General features: G+C 44.2%; 1 protein-coding gene across 1 annotated transcript; it reads left to right on the top strand.

Moving 5' to 3' along the window:
• The first annotated feature begins 13,875 nt into the window (after positions 1-13,875).
• On the top strand, positions 13,876-18,466 carry pnhd (pinhead). Its single transcript, XM_063032018.1, is given in 4 exon segments — positions 13,876-14,002; positions 16,168-16,349; positions 16,459-16,517; positions 18,307-18,466. Coding segments are annotated over 4 exon segments (528 nt in total).
• Positions 18,467-21,271: the final 2,805 nt, after the last annotated feature.

Consider the following 21,271-nt stretch of genomic DNA (forward strand, 5'->3'; position numbering starts at 1 on the left):
GATAGCATTTTAACAGGAGATGGGTGGGAAGAGGTATAGTCAAGATAACCATGGGAATTGATAGGTTACTACATTAGGAGAAGGTAAGGCTGATATTTTACATATTAATTTTTTACTTAATTATCATTTTACAATTAGGAATAGGGTGGTAAAGATAGCATACGTCATACTTGTCTTCCTCACTAGGGGCACAGAGTATACGAGTCAGGAAGTCATGATATACATGTATAAAACATTGGTTACACCAGACTTGCATGCATTTCCAGTCAAGCAAATACAAGAAGGGCGTGAAGGCTTTGGAGAGGGTTCAGAAGAGTATTTCCAAGATATTGACTGGATTAGAGGGTGTGAGCAATATGGAGAGGTTGGACAAACCAAGAAAGGCTGATAAGTTCTCGATCAGTAAGGGGTGTCAGTGGTTTCAGGAGAGCGGGGTTGAGAGGGATAATAAATCAGCCATGATGGAATGGCAAAGCAGACTCAAGGGGCTAGAAGGCCTAACTCTGCTCTGATGTATAAGGTTGTTTTCTCTAGAGCATCAGAAGCTGAGAGGAGACATGATAGAAGTTTATAAGATTATGAGAAGCATAGACAGAGTAGACAGACAGAATCTCTTTCTCAGTGCAAGGAATTGTGGTGGAAGCAGGTACAAGAATTCGAGAGGCTTTTTGATAGGCAAAAGCATTGCATGCAGGTAAAAGGATCAGCATCATGCTTGGCACAGACTGCAGGCTGAAGGCACTGTCACTGTGCCGTACTTTTCTATGTTCTCTGTTTCAAATTGCACGACATATGCCGGAGATATTAAACTTGATTCTGATCCTTGCTCCTTCTGCAGATGCTGGAGTTCTGACAGACCACCGGAGTTTTGGGCTTAAAGAGAGACCCTGCTGCAGGAGACTCCCTCACTTTGTCTTCATTGGAAAAGGTTAGAGGAGAACCAAAGGCCTTTCCATCCGCCCTCTTTATAACCTCTTTCTATACATACACTAGCTAAATGAAATCTGGAGATCCTGTGTCTCTCCATCCCGTCCAGCGAAACGTGTACAGGTGCAAGCTGACTGTTTTGATTCTTTCCAAAGACAACCTAACAGTATAAACCTGGAGTGAGAGTCGATCCTGAGGCCTGGACGGAGAATGGCTGGATTATAAATTCAGTGAAACCCTAAACCTAATTTACGAAAAAAACTCACCTTGCACATCTTAATGAATCTCCTTAATCTAAAATGTACAATGCACTGCCAGCGATGGTGGTGGAAACGGATACAATAGGGTCTTTTAAGGGACTCTTAGATAGGTACATGGAGCTTAGAAAAACAGAGCTATGCAGTAGGGAAATTCTAGGCAGATTTGAGCGTAGGTTACATGGTCAGCACAACATTCTGGGCTGAAAGACCTGTAATGTGCTGTAGATTTCTATGTTCTATATTCTAAAAGCTGCTCTAGTGTGACTTCTCATACTAATGAAATTCCTATACTGTATGAAATGTTTCCTCAAGCATTTTGCTTCCTGGGCAGCTGCAGTGCACAACAATGAAAGGCAGATGACAATAGACAATAGGTGCAGGAGTAGGCCATTCGTCCCTTCGAGCCAGCACCGCCAGTCACTGTGATCATGGCTGATCATCCACAATCAGTACCCTTTTTCTGCCTTCTCCCCATATCCCTTGACTCCGCTATCTTTAAGTGCCCTATCTAACTCTTTCTTGAAAGACTCCAGAGAATTGGCCTCCACTGCCCTCTGAGGCAGAGTATTCCACAGATCCACAACTCTGTGTGAAAATGTTTTTCCTCAACTCCATTTGAAATGGCCTACCCCTTATTCTTAAACTGTGGCCTCTGTTTCTGGACTCCCCTAATATCGGGAACATGTTTCCTGCCTCTATCGTGTCCAATCCCTTAATAATCTTATGTTTCAATCAGATCCCCTCTCAGCCTTCTAAATTCCAGTGTATACAAGCCCAGTTGCTCCAATCTTTCAACATATGACAGTCCCACCATCCCGGGAATTAACCTCATGAACCTACGCTGCACTCCCTCAATAGCAAGAATGTCCTTCCTCAAATTTGGAGACCAAAACTGCACACAATACTCCAGGTGAGGTATCATCAGGGCCCTGTACAACTGCAGAAGGACCTCTTTGCTCTTATACTCAATTCCCCTTGTTATGAAGGCCAGCATGCCATTAGCTTTTTTCACTGCCTGCTGTACCTGCATGCTTACTTTCAGTGACTGATGAACAAGGACACCTAGATCTCGTTGTACTTTCCCTTTTCCTAACGACACCATTCAGATAGTAATCTGCCTTCCTGTTCTTGTCACCGAAGTGGATAACCTCACATTTATCCACATTAAACTGCATCTGCCCACTCACCCAACCTGTCCAAGTCACCCTGCATTCTCATAACCTCTTCCTCACATTTCACACTGCCACCCTGTCATAAGGATGTGTCTGGGAACGGACCCAAGTGCAAGACACAGACACTGAAGTACTAGGGACAGGACTAGGATACAGGGTGAGGACAAGGACATGGACACGAAAACCGGGAACCTGGAACAGGACTGGACAAGAGAGCTAGGAGCCCGGGCTTGGACTCCGAGCCAGAGACTGGACAAGGACCCAGTACCTGGGTCTTGCCTCTGGCTCGGAGCCCAGAACTAGGCAAGGATGAGGCTTGGCAGGAGGCAAGAGGCTGGAGTCTTCAGGCTTGAGGCTAGGCAGGAGGCCGGAGTCTTCAGGCTTGAGGCTAGGCAGGCTCCTCCTGGGCAGGGCACGGATCACCACCCAACGGAGGCATGGGACTGGAAGGGACGGAACCAACCACAGGTAATGGCAAGACGGCCTGGCTTACCTGGGCGGAGGCAAGGGACAGGAAGGGAGCTAGGTACAGGGTGGCTCCAGGACAAAACTGCAGGCAAGACAAGGCGAGAGTTACCAGCAAGACAAGGCAAGGCTTCAGGCAATGCAAGGCAAGACGAGAACTTCAGGTGAGGCGAGAGTTACCGGTAAGACAAGGCAAGGCTTCTGGCAAGGCGAGGCGAGGTGAGGCAAGAGTTATCGGCAAGACAGGCAGGGCTTCAGGTGAGGAAACAGAAGGCAGATGAAGGGATACAAGGAGTAAAGACAAGAACAATCCAGCAGCCACGCCCTGGTCTCTGAAGGTATTTATGCAGCCAGCCCCAACGAGAATCAGCTGCTTCAATTAGAGCTCAACAAGAACAGAAACAGGGCAGACAGGAAAACCTGGAGCAAGGGTCGATGGACCGGACCGTGAACCGGAATACGGACTTCACGGACCGGACCATGACACACCCAGCTTTGGGTCATCTGCAAATCTGCTAACGTTACTTTTAATCCCTTCATCTAAATCATTAATGTATATTGTAAATAGCTGTAGTCCCAGCACCAAGCCTTGCGGTACCCCACTAGTCACTGTCTGCCATTCTGAAAGGGACCCGTTAATCCCTACTCTTTGTTTCCTGTCTGCCAACCAATTTTCTATCCATGTCAGTACTCTACCCTCAATACCATGTGCTCTAATTTTGCCCACTAATCTCCTACGTGGAACCTTATCAAAGGCTTTCTGAAAGTCCAGGTACACTACATCCACTGGCTCTGCCTTGTCCATTTTCATAGCTACATCCTCAAAAAGTTCCAGAAGATTAGTCAAGCATGATTTCCCCTTCGTAAATCCATGTGGACTCGGACCGATCCTGTTACTGCTATCCAAATGTGCCGCTATTTCATCTTTTATAATTGACTCCAGCATCTTCCCCACCACTGATGTCAGGTTAATTGGTCTATAATTGCCTGTTTTCTCTCTCCCTCCTTTCTTAAAAAGTGGGATAACATTAGCTACTCTCCAATCTGCAGGAACTGATCTGAATCTATAGAACATTGGAAAATGATTACCAATGCGACCACGATTTCTAGAGACACCTCCTTAAGTACCCTGGGATGCAGACCATCAGGCCCTGGGGATTTATCAGCCTTCAGTCCCATCAGTCTATCCAACACCATTTTCTGCCTAATGTGAATCTCCTTCGGTTCCTCTGTTACCCTAGGTCCTCTGGCCACTATTACAGCTGGGAGATTGTTTGTGTTTTCCCTAGTGAAGACAGATCCAAAGAACCAGTTCAACTCATCTGCCATTTCCTTGTTCCCCATAATAATTTCACCCGTTTCTGTCTTCAAGGGCCCAACTTTGGTCTCAACTATTCTTTTCCTCTTCACATACCTAAAGAAGCTTTTACTATCCTCCTTTATATTCTTGGCTAGCTTACCTTTGTACCTCATTTTTTCTCCACGTATTGCCTTTTTAGTTACCTTCTGTTGCTCTTTACAAGTTTCCCAATCCTCGCTTCCCACTCATCTTTGCTATGTTATACTTCTTCTCTTTTATTTTTATACTGTCCTTGACTTCCCTTGTCAGCCATGGTTGCCCCTTACTCCCCTTAGAACCTTTCTTCCTCTTTGGAATGAACTGATCCTGCACCGTCTGTATTATCCCCAGAAATAGCTTCCATTATTTTTCCAGTGTCATCCCTGCTAGGGTATCTTTCCAGTCAACTTTTGCCAGCTCCTCCCTCATGTCCAGGTGTTAGGACAGTTATAGTGCTCAGGCCATTCATGGGAAGGAGAGAATATGTTAAGGCCATGGTTAAGTTACTAGGCTAACAGCCGGCTTTATGGACCATTGATCTGGACACATGCTCACATCTCGCTGTGGCAGCTGGGGTTCTTGAATGAAGTATGAAGAAAGAAGCTAATCTCAGTATGGTAATGGTAACTATCAAGCCCTCCTGCCTTCAAGGAGGAAATCTGCTCCAGCTAACGTGTGATTGTGGACCCACCCTGGGTGGGTGATTCTTAGCTGCCTCCTCAGCTTGGGGGTATCATAAATGACGGGAATATATAGAAAAGAAGTTAAACCCAGGCAATAGGACCAAGAGCAGGTCATTTGGCTCAGTGAGCCTGCTCCGCCATTCAAACTTGCCTCGCTGTGAGATGAACCAAGGCTGTGAGCTGGCTCTGAGCTTTGTATCTATAGACTCACTTTCCTTCTGAATGCTGTTGCTTGCATTTATTGTTTGCACGATTTGTGTTTTTTTTCCTCTCTCTCTCTCTCGGCATTGAGTGTCTGTTAATATTTTATTCAGTGGGTTCCTTCATGTTTCTTGTTTTGTGGTTTCCTGTAAGGAGATAAATCTCATGGTTGTATACTAGGGTTACCAACTGTCCCGTATTAGCCGGGACATCCCGTATATCGGGCTAAATTGGTTTGTCCCATATGGGACCACCCTTGTCCCGTATTTCCCCCAGGAAGGTAGAGTGTTCCTGTGAAACCGTTCGTAAGCAAAAATGGCGTAAAGCGAAGAAGCAATTACCATTAATTTATATGGGAAAACTTTTTGAGCGTCCCCGGACCCAAAAAATAACCTATCAAATCATACCAAATAGCACATAAAACCTAAAATAACACTAGCATATAATAAAAGCAGGAATGATATGATTAATACACAGCCTATATAAAGTAGAAATAATGTATATACAGCCAACCTTATACATACTTTGATAATAAATATACCTTGGACTTTGAAATAAGATCAGAGCTGGTTGGTCTTTCCCCATACTCCCTATGATTATCAGCAATTTCTCTGTTATGATGGTTAAGTTGGCATGTACAAAGTTGAACATATTGTCATATTGTCAAATCAAGTCAAGTCAAGTCAAGTCTCTTTGTATTGTCGTTTTGACCATAACTGCTGGTACACTACATAGTAAAAATGAGGCAACTTTTTTCAGGACCATGGTGCGACATGAACAATACAAAAACTACACTGAACTATGTAAAACAACACAAAACTACACTAGACTACAAACCTACCCATGACTGCATAAAGTGCACAAAATGGTGCAGGCATTACAATAAATAATAAACAAGACAATAGGCACAGTAGAGGGCAGTAGGTTGGTGTCAAGCCGGGCTCTGGGTATTGAGGAGTCTGATGGCTTGGGGGAAGAAACTGTTACATAGTCTGGTCGTGAGAGCCCGAATGCTTCGGTGCCTTTTGCCAGATGGCAGGAGGGAGAAGAGTTTGTATGAGGGGTGCGTGGGGTCCTTCATAATGCTATTTGCTTTACGGATGCAGCGTGTGGTGTAAATGTCTGTGATGGTGGGAAGAGAGACCCCGATGATCTTCTCAGCTGACCTCACAATCCGCTGCAGGGTCTTGCGATCTGAGATGGTGCAATTTCCGAACCAGGCAGTGATGCAGCTGCTCAGGATGCTCTCAATACAACCTCTGTAGAATGTGGTGAGGATGGCGGGTGGGAGATGGACATTTCTCAGCCTTTGCAGAAAGTAGAGATGCTGCTGGGCTTTCTTTGCTATGGAGCTGGTGTTGAGGGACCAGGTGAGATCCTCCACCAGGTGAACACCAAGAAATTTGGTGCTCTTAACGACCTCTACAGAGGAGTCGTTGATGTTCAGCGGAGAGTGGTTGTTTCATGTCCTCCTGAAGTCAACAACCGTCTCTTTTGTTTTGTTCACATTCAGAGACAGGTTGTTGTCTCTGCACCAGCCCGTTAGCCGCTGCACCTCCTCTCTGTACGCTGACTCATCGTTCTTGCTGATGAGACCCACCACGGTCGTGTCATCGGCGATCTTGATGATGTGGTTCGAGCTGTGTGTTGCAGTGCAGTCGTGGGTCAGCAGAGTGAACAGCAGTGGACTGAGCACACAGCCCTGAGGGGCCCCTGTGCTCTGTGTGATGGTGTTGGAGATGCTGCTTCCAATCCGGACTGACTGAGGTCTTCCAGTCAGGAAGTCTAGGATCCAGTGGCAGAGGGAGGTGTTCAGGCCCAGTAGGCTCTGCTTTCCAATCAGTTTCTGAGGAATGATTGTGTTGAATGCTGAACTGAAGTCTATGAACAGCATTCGAACGTATGTGTCTTTTTTGTCCAGGTGGTATACATAAGAACATGTGTATATGGGTGCAATAACAAGCTTGCCTGCACCTGCATCACAGGCACATAGCCTCATAGAAGCAGCTTTCACCAAAAAAAAACATAAATTATTGTCATTTTTTAAGAAAACACAATTAGAAAGAAAACAAAGTCCATTTTAGTGCAAAGTGGTTGAAGTGGCCCCTAGTGAGATTGAACTCTCTTAACTCACTTCAGGAGTACTTTATTTGCAATATGAGGGAGTGAAACCAAATGCTTGGTAATTTATTGGTTTTGAATGATTTGACTATGAATTATGCTTTTACACTTATGATCAGTTATAAATTCAGTCATGCGAGGCCTGTTCTTGTGGAGTGCCTGAAGGAAGTGAAAGCCTTAGGGACAAAGGAAGGGAAGATTCTGGTTAAGAGTCAAGAATCATAACAAGGGTCAGGGCCAAAAATTGGGTTGAGCAATCAGAGGTTTTTTGGAATAGATTGTGAAGGCTGAATAAACAGCATATAAAAACTGCATAGGATTGGATAAACCACCAGTGACAGGGCCGAAGTCCTCCAATGATAAGCCTGGTTCTACAAATGTACATACATACATTCCAGAACGCTAGAGACTCATTTGCTGCTGTGCTACTGCTTCGTGCTGTCTCTCTCTCTTTAAATGCTACCCGCTCCCCATCGCTCTATTTCTCTCCCCCTCCCTCTCCCTGTTTCCTTCCCTTTGGTTGAGTCTCTTTGCTTGATGCAGTCTCATCCTTTACCCCCTCTTGTCCTGCCTCTTTCACACCAACTCACTCTGTCTTGTACTGTGCATTTTCTCCCCGGCCAAGAGTCTTGTTCCTGACGCTGTCTCTGGCTCTCCGGTCTAGCCTATTACTCCTTCTACCTCAGATTTCTTGTACGTTGTTAAGATTTACAGTGACTCGAGTTTTTCTGCAATGGTGCTTTTATTTATAGATTTCTTAGTTCTCCTTTGATTAAAATGTAACTGTTGCTGCCTCATTACTTTTGGAAAGATACCATATTTTCCTGGCAGATATCTCCCGCAGTCCAATCAGTGTGGACATTGGAAAGTGTGGCTCCCAGTGTGGTAGTAACCAGCAATCAGCAAGTTGCAACTCTGAAATTTTTGGATTCTCCAAACAACTCTGGGTGCTGGAACAACTCCAGATATGAGAGGTGATTTATTATTTTCACATAAAATATTTAATATTCAAACTAATGAGTATTTTTTAAGGAAACCTGCGGAATATTTCTGTGGAGTGGAAGATGAAATTTGGCATCAGGAGGACCCTCTTGTTCAAGTCCTCTATGTTTAGAGTTGAGAACCTTAAACAGTGGAGAATGCGCGTAAATATTTTCAGGGTGTAATAGGGATGAAATTAGGTTATTCAACTTCCTCGAGACTGTGCTGCCTTTCAGTCGGGTACTGAATGGCCCACTCAATTTACCCATCAAGCCTTTAACATTAATCCGGATAAATAGGAGTTGCACTTTGAGATGGGCCAACAAGAGTAGGACATAGATACAAGTAGTAGAAACCTAGGGAGTGTTGATCCTGGTTCAGTCCTGACCTCAGCTGCTGTCTATGTTGAACTTGTCCATGACCACATGGGTTTCCCCTCCTGGGGCCTAGGGTTCCTACTTCCATCCCCCGTGGGGTAATCGGCTACTGTAAATTATTCCTTAAAACAGTTAATGGCAAATCAAAAGGGAGTTAATGGACATATGCACGAGAGATTAAGTGGTAATGAGGGAAAGATGGGACTGCACTTTGGGAGGACAAACTAGGGTAGGACATTCACAGTGAATGGTAGGATACTGAGGACAGAGGGATCGAGGAATACAGATCCACAATTCCTTGAAGGTAGATAGGGTCATAAAGAGATCTTTCGGCACTCTGGCCTTCATAAATTGGACTTCTGAGTACAGGAGTTGGGATGTTATTGTGAAGTTGTTATAAGACCAAATTTGAAATATTGTGTGCCCAATCTGGTCATCTACCTACAAGAAAAATATCAATAAGATTGAAAGAGTACAGAGAAAATTGCTGGAACTTGAGGAGCTGAGTTATAGGGGAAGTTTGAATGTTAGGACTTTATTCTCGGGAGCGTAGGCGAGTGAGGGGAACTTGATAGATTTATACAAAATTATGAGGGGCAAAAGGGTAAATGCAACCAGGTTTTTACCACTGAGCTTGGGTGAGACTAGTAATAGAGGTCATAGGTTAAAGATAAAGGGTGAATCTGAGGCGGATCTTCTTTAGTCAAAGGGCAGTGAGAGGGTGGAACGAGCTGCCAGCAGAAGTGCTGGATGCGGGTTTGATGGCAATATTTAAGGGAAGTTTGGATAAGTACAGGGATTTGAGGTGTTTGGAGGGCTATGGTGCAGGTGCAGATTGATGGAATTAGGCAGAATAACAGTTTGCCATGTACTAGATGGGCTGAAGGGCCTGCTTCTGAGCTCTATAACTCTAGAGGATTGATGGAATCACTTCAGTCAGAACCTCTATGCACTTGATGGGCTGAAAGAACAAGACCCTGTGCAGAAGCCCAAGAAAACCTTTTATTTCTGTTCCAGCCTTGAGGAAAAACTCTCCTCATTCACAAATCTTGAGAATTATGGATGAGCAGATAGGAGGCTGGTGGAGGAAGGAGGGTAGCTTTCAGCATGAGCATGTTGGAGCTCAGCCAGCCCATCTTCAATACATGGTGCATGGAGCAAGGAGAAGGATGCTTTAGGCTTTCTGCTGACTCACATCCAGCGGGGTAGATTTCCCTTTTTGTAGATAGTTAAAACATATATCTCTTTCTCCTCCCTTGGGCTGCTCAGACTTTCTTTCCCAGCTGTCACTAAGGAAAGGAGAAATGTAAGTATTTAATGAGAATTGCCTGTGACAGGATTGGCAGGCATTTGTTTCCACAGCTTGAACCTAGTCCTCCTCTGAAAGTCAATGACTTAAATGCTGACTCTTGTCTCCTTACCCATTGCCTGACCTGCAGAGACTTCCTGGCATTTTGCACATTAATTTCAGGTTTCCTGCATAATTTAACTCTGTAGCTGCCTGAAGTATGAAAGTGGATTTCGGGATGAACAGAGTTGAATTTTTTTGCTTAAATATGAAAGTGTTACACAAGAAGTAAGAAACCTTCCCTAACTCTATAGATCCCCCTGGATTTATCTTCTGAATATGGCGAAAGTCAGGTGTTGGAATAGGATAAAGCTGGATAACTTTTCATGCTTCTGAGTAAATTGAAATTGTGTGATTGACTGAGTTTGAACAGCTTGGCTAGAGATATGGCTTCTTCTGGAGCACAGCTTTTCCATCTATATGTTGTCCTGTCCTGTAGCTTTTGCTGATTTTTTTTTAATGTCGTGTGAAGTAGTTAATTCAATTGGTTGCATACCCACTCCTGTTGTTGGGGAAACTTTGGAAGGAAGTCAAGATGGATGAGCATTTCAACCTTAAAATAGTTGTAAATGCTTCAGCAACATGTTTTGATGCTCAAGTGCTCGTTATTGATGATGGAAATTGTCCTGCTAGCTTTTTATTTGCTCTTTAGAAGGTAGATGAAAAGGGTTGAGAGAGAAACTAAATCAGCCATGACCAAGTGGAGGAGCAGACTTGATTGGGCTGAATGGCTTGATTCTGCTCCTGTCAGTAATCGTCTTAAGGCTGATTTATACTTGTGCGTCAAGCTTGCGCCGTAGCCTACGAAAGTGGGCAACGCCGTTGTGAGCATTTATACTTGTGCATTGGTGTGTCTGCGTCGCTCTGCAATTCGCGCACGTCACACATGTGCACACACCTGCCTGTGCAAGGTTTCATGGTCACGGTAGTCTTTCTCCGGGTAAACAAGTTTGAAGCGGGAGTCTCTTTTCGTAAAAGTGAAATGTGCCCTCCATAATTTCGGAGGTCTGTAAATCTTTATGGAAAGCATTGCAGCCAGAGTTCCTTCCCTGCCCTTCAGTTGCCCAATGGGAAGCTATTGCAGCGTAGGAGGAAATGCGAGGCTACCAAGTGGACCACTCACAGTTGTTGCGGTCTGCGTTGCCGCAACGTGTAGTTACATTTTGGGAGAGGTGCATGTCAGGCTATGGCGTAGGGATCCGCGTAGGCACTGCGTAGGGTTCGCGGCAACGCCGTACCTATGGCATCAATTTGACGCAGAAGTATAAATCAGTCTTTATGGAAGACAGAAATAAAACGGATGATGCCAAGGAAAAAACAAACTCAACAGGTTGGGCAACATTGACAAGAAGAGAAGCTGACTTAATATTTCTGGTCAGTTACCATTGGTTAGAACACTTCTGGTGAGGAGTTTTTTGGCAGACCCCAGCTGAATATTAGTGTGGAGGTGGCAACTCCACACAACTGGGGGGTGAAAACAATGATAATCAAGTCTAACATTCTGCACTACACAGGCCTAAGTGCATTTATTTAAAGCAAGAAAATGAGAATTATGTGGAACTCTTCAGGAATGAACCCATCCTTCTACTGGTGCAGCAATCTACCTGCCGCAGGAACTCAACGTTTCAACTGGTACAGAATCTACCTGCTGGAGGAACTCTACGTTTCAGGTCAAGACCATTCATTGTGATCTCGGCCTGAAATGTCAACTGCCCATTTCGCTTCAGAGATGCTGTTGAGTTCCTTTTGATTGTTGCTCCCGGTGTGAGCCTCAGCCGTGGTGTCTCCACTGGACTGGTGCATTGAGTAATTAGACAACAGACGAAGCTCCTCCCACCCACCTGCATCGAACACCACAAGTGTAACACCCTCGCTGCAACTTGTCCAGTTTCTGTTTGGATGCAAATATGCTCTTCGCCTCAATGATTCCTTATGGTAACATGATCCACATTCACACCACTCTCTGTGCAAACAAAAATTCTTTTGGGTTCCCCATTGGAAAGTAATTTGTATTTATAAACCCTAGTTTTTGATGTACTGACAACAAAATCATTTCCTCGACAGAGCCTGTCCCTGTGCTGTATATCTCTGTGATTCTGTCTGGTCAGTGTTAATTGCCCAGGGTTTCACAAGGAGAATATTGATTGCCTGTGATTGCATCTAAAGAGTTGTAAAGATCTCGCTACCGTCTGTACAAGGAAAGGAAATAAACACCTCCATTACCCAGCACATAGACACTGCATAATGAGGTGATGGGCAGTGGGTTGAGGGAGATTTATTCCCAATCCCCAGGCTTTACAATGTTACAGAACTGGGAATGGTGATTGTTGCGCCCAACATAGGATAGAGGCTAAATTATTGCACTCTCGTCCAGAGATCTGGAGACTTGGAGGATGGTGTCCAAATTCAAGATAGCAGCCAAGGGAGTCAAATTCAAATATTGAATAAACCTGAAATTTAAAAAAAACTGTTATTGCAACGGTGACCATGAAATTGACAGATTATTGTAAAAACCCCACCCTTGTCCCCAGTGTTTTCAGAAATAGGAATCTGCTGCCCTAACCAGTTTGGGGGTTTTATGCGACTCCAGACTCACATCAATGTGGTTCTAACTGCCCTCTGCAAAGCCCCAGAGAGCCAATTACTTCAGGGTCAGTTTGGGCAGGTTAATACTTACCCATCTAGCCAATGAAGACGGTAACAAAATTGCAGTGTAAAGCATGTTTGTGTTTTATGTAACGGACTGTTTCCCGCACTGCTTAGAAGATCTGACACAGGGCAGTCTTGATCACTCATCAGAGCCCCACCCCATTCCACCAATTTTGACACTCCTCACCCTCACAAAAGGTTCTCGTGTCGACTTTTCTTTCTGCTGGTCACAGACCACCATCAGCCCTCCTTTCCTTTATCTTCCGCTGCCTGACAATGCCGGCTTTTGCTCTGCTCTGTAGTCGATAAATATGGAATTCTCGCTAACGAGAAAGAATCTGCAGATGCAGATTTGGGTTATTCCTTTTCAGTCTTACTGTGTTGCTAACCGGGGTGCATTTCCCAGGGGGTCCCTTTCTCACAGGTTTTATGCTCTGCATTAACAATGCTTCATCCTGGTTAATTTCTGAGATTTGCATGCTTCATGGGCAGCAGCTATTTCATTATTCAATTGTAAAGAGAAAAGATGTTGCAGAAAATATAGAATTGGATTTAAATTTTCAATTGGAATGCTAAAGTGAAGTGAGTCAATGGAATTCATTGCCACAGACGGCTATGGAGGCCAAGTCATTGGGTATATTTAAAGCAGAGGTTGATAGATCTTCATTAGTAAGGGTGTCAGAGGTTATGGGGAGAATGGGAGTTAAAGGGGAAAATAAAAAGTAGGTTTTGAAAGAATCATCCATGATCGAATGGAGTAGCAGGCTCGATGGGTTGAATAGCCTAATGCTGCTTATGGTCTTATGGAATTGGCTTAATGTTGTCACGTGTGCTGAGATACAGTGAAAGGCTTGTCTGGCATACAGATCAAATCATTACACTGTGCATCGAGATAGAACAAGGTGAAACATAACAATGCAGAATAAAAGGTAACAGTAACAAAGTGCAGGTAAATAATAAGGTGCCAGTTCATAACGAGGTAGAAGGTGAGGTTCTGTACTTCACCAACAGAAACACTAGGCTGAAAAGCTAACAACAGGAATTCTGCAGATGCTGGAAATTCAAGCAACATACATCAAAGTTGCTGGTGAACGCAGCAGGCCAGGCAGCATCTCTAGGAAGAGGCGCAGTCGACGTTTCAGGCCGAGACCCTTCTCGGCCTGAAACGTCGACTGCGCCTCTTCCTAGAGATGCTGCCTGGCCTGCTGCGTTCACCAGCAACTTTGATGTATGTAGGCTGAAAAGCTGCTTCTTTATTTAGTATCCCCATTATTATTTAAACTCTTGCTCCAGATATCTCCCTGTCCACTTACCAAGACATTATACAAACCCTCAGATACATGTTGAAGACAATGGGATACCACATGGAAATTTCGCACTGTGAAACCAGACCAAACCACTCCAAGGTACAACACAACATAAATGGAGCACATTATCCAGAGATGTCTCGTGGTTACACACTCTACGTACTGAGGGAATGTAAGGCAATACTGGCAATACTACAAGGCAGCACAGCACAATACATCACATAGAAGTATTGATTTATCTATTTATTGACTGATGGATTGGGATTAAGATACACAGTGGAATAGGCCCTTCTGACACTGTGAGCCGTGCTGCCCAGCAACCCCCCCCCCCGCACAGCCCCCAATTTAATCCTAACCTAATCACGGGATCACGGGATAACTTACAATGACCAACTGTGGGAGGAAACCAGGACACCCTGAGGAAACCCACACAATCACGGCAAGAACGTACAGACTCCTTACGGGCAGCAGTGGGAATTGAAGCCAGGTCCCTGGTACTGTAAAGCGATGTGCTAACCACTGCACTACCGTGGAAATACTACAATGGCACACTGAGACTTTTCCATTGAAATATTACATGGAAGCATTCCAATACGTTAAATAGAGATGTAACCCAGACGTCACATAGAAAATACCAATACCGAAACACCACTGTTAAGTTCTTGTGTGTAAATTCATCACATAATCTGCATACAGGCTCAGTGGGTAGATTTTAACCCTTGATCCAATCGCCCAAGTTAGCCGTGAGTTAAAATCTAGCTGATGTCTGTGTAGAACAAAGCCTAGAGCAGCATTTGTCACTGTGGAGGGTGGTGGTGTGAGGGCATCAGTGGCCCACATTGTTGATTTCTTCAGAAATTAGCACAGAGTATTGTTAATGAGTATTGTTACATGCCCGTGTGTTATCTCGGGCCTGAGGGTGGAGGGTTGATTAGATGGCAACATGAAGCACAGGAGATCAACGGCAGACGAGACTACATCTCTTCCAGTAACATGCCTAATTCAGCATCAGTAACATACCACTGGGATTCGGCACACCTAAAACTGGGGAATCAACGAGAATACAGGGGGAGGGGTGGCCAAGTCAGCTGGGAAAGGTAGGGAGGTGACGGTTAGTCCTATAGTCAAGACTAAGCTGTCTAACTTCTAGAAAATGATTAAAGCAAAGGTAAAGCAACACACATCAAAGTTGCTGGTGAATGCAGCAGGCCAGGCAGCATCTCTAGGAAGAGGTACAGTCGACGTTTCAGGCCGAGACCCTTCATCAGGACTAACTGAAGGAAGAGTTAATAAGAGATTTGAAAGTGGGAGGGGGAGGGGGAGATCCAAAATGATAGGAGAAGACAGGAGGGGGAGGGATGGAGCCAAGAGCTGGACAGGTGATTGGCAAAGGGGATATGAGAGGATCATGGGACAGGAGGCCCAGGGAGAAAGACAAGGTGGGGGGAACCCAGAGGATGGGCAAGGGGTATAGTGAGAGGGACAGAGGGAGAAAAAGGAGAGAGAGAGAGAAAGAATGTGTGTATAAAAATAAATAACGGATGGGGTACGAGGGGGACGTGGGGCATTAGTGGAAGTTAAAGAAGTCAATGTTCATGCCATCAGGTTGGAGGTTACCCAGACGGAATATAAGGTGTTGTTCCTCCAACCTAAGTGTGGCTTCATCTTTACAGTAGAGGAAGCCGTGGATAGACATGTCAGAATGGGAATGGGATGTGGAATTAAAATGTGTGGCCACTGGGAGATCCTGCTTTCTCTGGCGGACAGAGCGTAGTCTGCTTTCTTGTACTATCTTGAGCAAGAGAAAATCTGCAGATGCCAGAAGTCAAAGCAACACACACAAAATGCTGGAGGAGCTCAGCAGGCCAGGCAGCATCTATGGAAAAAAATTGTCGGCCCAAAACGTTGTCTGTACTTTTTCCATAGATGCTGTCTGGTCTGCTGATTTCCTCCAGCATTTTGTGTGATATACATCTTGAGATTTATTTCCTTGCAGGCATTTTCACGAAGAGAAAGAAATCCAACAGATTTTATTTTAAAAAAGCATGCATAAACAGAGACTGACGGCCAAAATGCAAAAGAAGACAAATTGTGCAAATTAAAGAATAAATGAATCAACAGTTGCAAGCCCTCCCATATAACTTGTATCACCAATATGGTTAAAGGACCGTTCTCGTGGGCGGTGCTCATTGCTTTTGAGAACAATGGGGCTGCAGTTTGAGATGTGGTGATCAGTGTCCGAGCAATTCTCCTCAGTGAAGCTTCATGGACAGAGTTTCATAAAGCGTCACTGAGAGAAGCCATTTTTATAGCCTTGCTCTGTTTAGCTCCCTGTAGGTGGTTTGAGATGTGTACCCACTGAATTTGACTCAGTTGCGCTGGACAGTCCACATGGTTTGGAGTTTATTCAGACTGTGCAATCATGGGAGGTGCGAGAGAATCGCTACAGACTGCCCCATGTGGAGTATTACTATGTGATCACCATTAACTCCAGGGGTGAGAAGGAAGAGGAGCTCAAGGTACTGCAGGTGTTAATTACTCAGCTGCTACCGTTTGCTCAGTGCCTGGCTGCTGTTTCTACTCAGGTTTCTGAAGTGACTGCGCCTCTTTGTTGTGCTAATGTTGCAGGAAATCGATGTTGGCAGATGTTTGGGAGTGTGTACTGCAGGAAGTGGGTGTCTCTGAAGGTAAGCACACATGGCCCATGGAATGCCCCACTCTCCCATCCTCACCTCCCTCATCCACTCCTGCTAGGATTTGCTTTCTAAGGATGCAGACTACAGCTTCTGTGTCAGATCTAGAACTCAAACCAATTGGCATTAGATAGATAGGTACTTTATTGATCCCAAAGGGAGTTACAAAGTCATGGTAGCATTACAAGTGCACAGATATACAAATATATAAATATTAGAAGAGAAGTAAGAAAGAATAAAAAATAAGTTACCTCAAGCAGTCTAACAGGAGAGGGTCATTGCTTCCACGACTATAGGCTGACTCATTATATGGCGGAGGGTAAGAATGGCCTCGTACAGTGCTCTTTGGAGCAGTGCAGTTCTTTTAGTCTATTAATAAAAGTGCTCCTTTGTTCAGCCAAGATGGCACGCGGAGGTTGAGAAACATCAAATCCAAGCCCAAGCAATTAAATCCAAGCAATAAAAAGATGGTGTATAATGGTCTGTTAATAATTCTACGGTGCAGAAATTATCAAGTTTTAACTTGAAAGCTTTCAGGGTCATTTCAGTAGATCTCAATGGAAGGAATGAGATTTAAAATAGTGGTGCTAGAATAACTCCAAACAGTCTTCTCGGCCCATAAAGTCGACTGTTTACTCTTTTCCACAGATGTTGCCTGACCTGCTGAGTTCCTCCAGCATTTTGTGTGTGTTGCTTGGATTGCCAGCATCCGCAGACTCTCTCATGTTTGGAGTTATTCTAGCACCACTATTTTAAATCTCATTCCTTCCATTGAGATCGACTGAAATGACCCTGAAAGCTTTCAAGTTAAAGCTTGATCATTTCTGCACCGTAGAATTATTAACAGACCATTATACACCATCTTTTTATTGCTTGGATTTAATTGCTTGGGCTTGGATTTAAAACATCAATAACTTCTTTGATCTCAGTTTCAGAGGAGTTGTCACAATAAAGAACAGAGAGAGACTTCATGTTTTTAAGTGATGACCCATTGATAACATCAGTTATCATATCAAGGCTTACACATGGGGGGGGGAGGGGAGGGAGGGAACGCCGACTCAGACCATGAGAGGCCTGCGTCAGGCATCTTCATGCCTTACAAGGCGCAGATTGGAAGTCTGTGTGGGGCGCCACTCCTCGCACAGACTAGAGCAATGTGTGATTAAGTGCCTTGCTCAAGGACGCAAACACGCTGCCACAGCTGAGGCTCGAACTAGCAACCTTGAGATAACGAGACGAACGCCTTAACCACTTGGCCACGTGCACAACACACGTGCCCATATCAAGGCTTACACATGGTTAAATCCCAAATAAGGGAGATCTTTGACAATCTGATGGTACAGGAACCTTTTTGTCAGGCTTTTTTTTACTACCCTGAAACATACGGTACAAATTTTAAAAATGAACCTGGTCCACTTGCATGTTACAGGTATTCTTATATACTTGTTCAAAGATATGTGCAATGCATATTACAGATGGGATGAAAGTTGTCCAATTTATATGTATATACTGTACACATGTCAGGTGTTCTATGCTCTTTGATGAATGGACAATGTATGGTTCCATTCACAATTCTTCTGATTTTTATGTGACCTGTGTTCACAGACTACACAAATGGCACAATTTAAAAGGGTGCCTACGCTGTCAGAACAGGGATATGGAAACTCAAGGTTATTTTGGGTTTGGATTTAAAGCAATCAGGATATATTGTAATAATAACCCTGCCTGCATTTTAAGGCATAATGCTGCACACTTGTTTATTTTTTATCTTTAATTTTTACAGGGACAGGCGTAATAGTGACCAATGTGTGGCTTGGGAAGATGGCTCATCCAATGGGTACTCTCCTCAGGAATATGAAATTCATGCAATCATGAACAGACATGGAAAGATCAGGAACATCTATACTATCAAATCCTGTAAGTGCCACCGGACAACCTCATGATGAGCAAGGAAATAATGCAGGAGCACACCAACTACGAAAGCAGTATCAGATGTAAGATGCCTAGACTGATAATGCAGTGCAGCAAAAGTAAGCCCTTCCAAAAGTCTTGGGCATCATGAGGCTGGTTTGCATAATGCACTGGCGGAACATTAGATTAAATTAGATTAGATTCAACTTTATTGTCATTGTGCCGAGTACAGATACAAAGCCAATGAAATGCAATTAGCATCTAACCAGAAATGCAAAGAATAGTGTTATTTACAAAATAACTGCAAATAAAAAGTAAGTGCTACAGCACACAATTATAAAAGTACTGAGACAGTACAATATGGGTGCAATACTGCTTAGCGCTGTGATGTGAGGTTCATCAGGGTCACAGCCTCAGGGAAGAAGCTCTTCCTGTGCCTGCTGGTGCGGGAGCGGAGGCTCCTGTAGCACCTACCGGATGATAGGAGAGTAAGAAGTCCATGGTTAGGGTGAGATGTATCCTTGATAATGTTTCTCGCCTTGCCCAGGCAGCATTTGTGGTAGATGTTCTCAACAACGGGCAATTGGGTGCCGATAACCCGCTGGGCAGTTTTCACCACACGCTGGAGTGCTTTGCGGTCTGATACGGGACAATTGCCATACCACACTGAGATGCAGATGGTGAGTATGCTCTCAATGGTACAGTGGTAAAGTCCATCAGTATCCTGAGACAGAGGTGAGCTTTCTTCATGCTCTGCAGGAAATAAAGGCGCGCTGTTGCGCCTTTTTGACCAGGATCAGTTATTCATTCCCACCCCTCCCAAAGACGCTGGGATATGGCTGTATCTGCATCTCTTCCAGTTGGCCATTTGGGATTTTTGTGCACCAAGATCCATTTGCCTCCCACCTGATGACTATTTTACCCAGGAGTTACCAAATGCAGTGAATGTGTGGTGACCCTTCATCTAGTCCTCGCTCCCATGGTACAAGCACTGAGTTCAATTAATATCATCAACTCAGCATATATTAACTATTGATCAAATAAGATCACCTTCAAATTTAAAGAGGGAAGTCCAAACTTAAGGGACAGTTCAGCAGTAACTATTCCATGATGCTCTCTGGAAAAAAGGAGAAATCAGGGAAAGGTCAATTGGTTTGTAAATCCTTCCTCAGCTGTATTCTGTGTTCTTACCCATGTGAGCTCTGATTGCGTCAATGTAGACCTTGTCTACTTATTCTGTTTAAGCATGATTGCCACAAATAGTCAGACAGGGTTTATTCCTCACAAGTCCTAGAACCCTTCCTAAGATATCATGTGAACTTTCACACAATTTGATTTTTTCTGAGTCCTCTTCAGTACTGCTTTGATGTGGGAAGAATGGGGAAACAGGAGTAAAATTCAGAATCTTTTTCTTTCCTTGGGAAGTTCCTTAATGGACCAATTCCTCGCAGAATCAGATTCGGATTCTTTTTGTGGTATTGTACCGACAAATCATGGCTTAAGCCCTAGACACAACTAGAGTTTTCAGGTCCTGCGTCTTGTAACTACAGGGATTTGTTAAACTAGCCAGAGCCAAATGCATTGGATTGACTTTACCCTCACATCGTTTGAACTAATCCAGTGAAGAATGCCCAGGGTTGTTCTTTATGGCTGCTCCCATTTTATCATTGAGTCAGAAAAAAAATCCCAACTTAAGATGTGATTCAGCCCATAATGTCCTTGCCCCTAGAGGGAAAACTATCTGGACTCATCCCGACTGCTGGTGCCAGGTCTGCAGTCCTGTACGTCATCGTTCTTCAAGTGCACAACCAAGGCTGTTTAATGAGCTGCACTAGCTCTGAATATTTTATTTCTAGTCATAGTCATAGTCATACTTTATTGATCCCGGGGGAAATTGGTTTTCATTACAGTTGCACCATAAATAATAAATAGTAATAGAACCATAAATAGTTAAATAGTAATATGTAAATTATGCCAGGAAATAAGTCCAGGACCAGCCTACTGTCTCAGGGTGTCTGACCCTCCAAGGGAAGAGCTGTAAAGTTTGATGGCCACAGGCAGGAATGACTTCCTATGACGCTCTGTGTTGCATCTCGGTGGAATGAATCTCTGGCTGAATGTACTCCTGTGCCCACCCAGTACACTATGTAGTGGATGGGAGACATTGACCAAGATGGCATGCAACTTAGACAGCATCCTCTTTTCAGACACCACCGTCAGAGAGTCCAGTTCCATCCCCACAACATCACTGGCCTTACGAATGTTGATTCTGCTGGTGTCTGCCACCCTCAGCCTGCTGCCCCAGCACACAACGGCAAACATGATAGCAGTGGCCACCACAGACTCGTAGAACATATGGATATATTAAATGTAAAACGATTACTCTTGTGTAAATAAATAATGAAATTTTACAGCCAAAAACGTTGTCATACTGAAATTCTAATGTTAGAAGTACCCCTCTGGTTATGTTAAGTGTGAAGTGACTAATGTTTCATCTCTTACTAGCTCTTCTTTCAGTTAGTCCTGACGAAGGGTCCCGGCCCAAAACGGCATCTGCACCTCTTCCTAGAGATGCTGCCTGGCCTGCTGTGTTCACCAGCAACTTTTATGTGCGTTGCTTGAATTGCCAGCATCTGCAGGTTTCCTCGTGTTAATGTTCAGTCATAGTTATTTATTTTTAATTTGCTCAAATTAAACACAACACCATACCATAGATTAATCAAAGGATATAAGAGGATAACACTAATTGAGTGGGGTGAAACTGCAACAATTGCCCCTGTTGCTGGCCAAATTGGTGTTGGAAGCTGACACCTAGCACACAGCAGGATGGCTTCTAA

The sequence above is a fragment of the Mobula hypostoma genome, chromosome 24 (assembly GCF_963921235.1).
Source record: "Mobula hypostoma chromosome 24, sMobHyp1.1, whole genome shotgun sequence".
NCBI lineage: Eukaryota > Metazoa > Chordata > Chondrichthyes > Myliobatiformes > Myliobatidae > Mobula > Mobula hypostoma.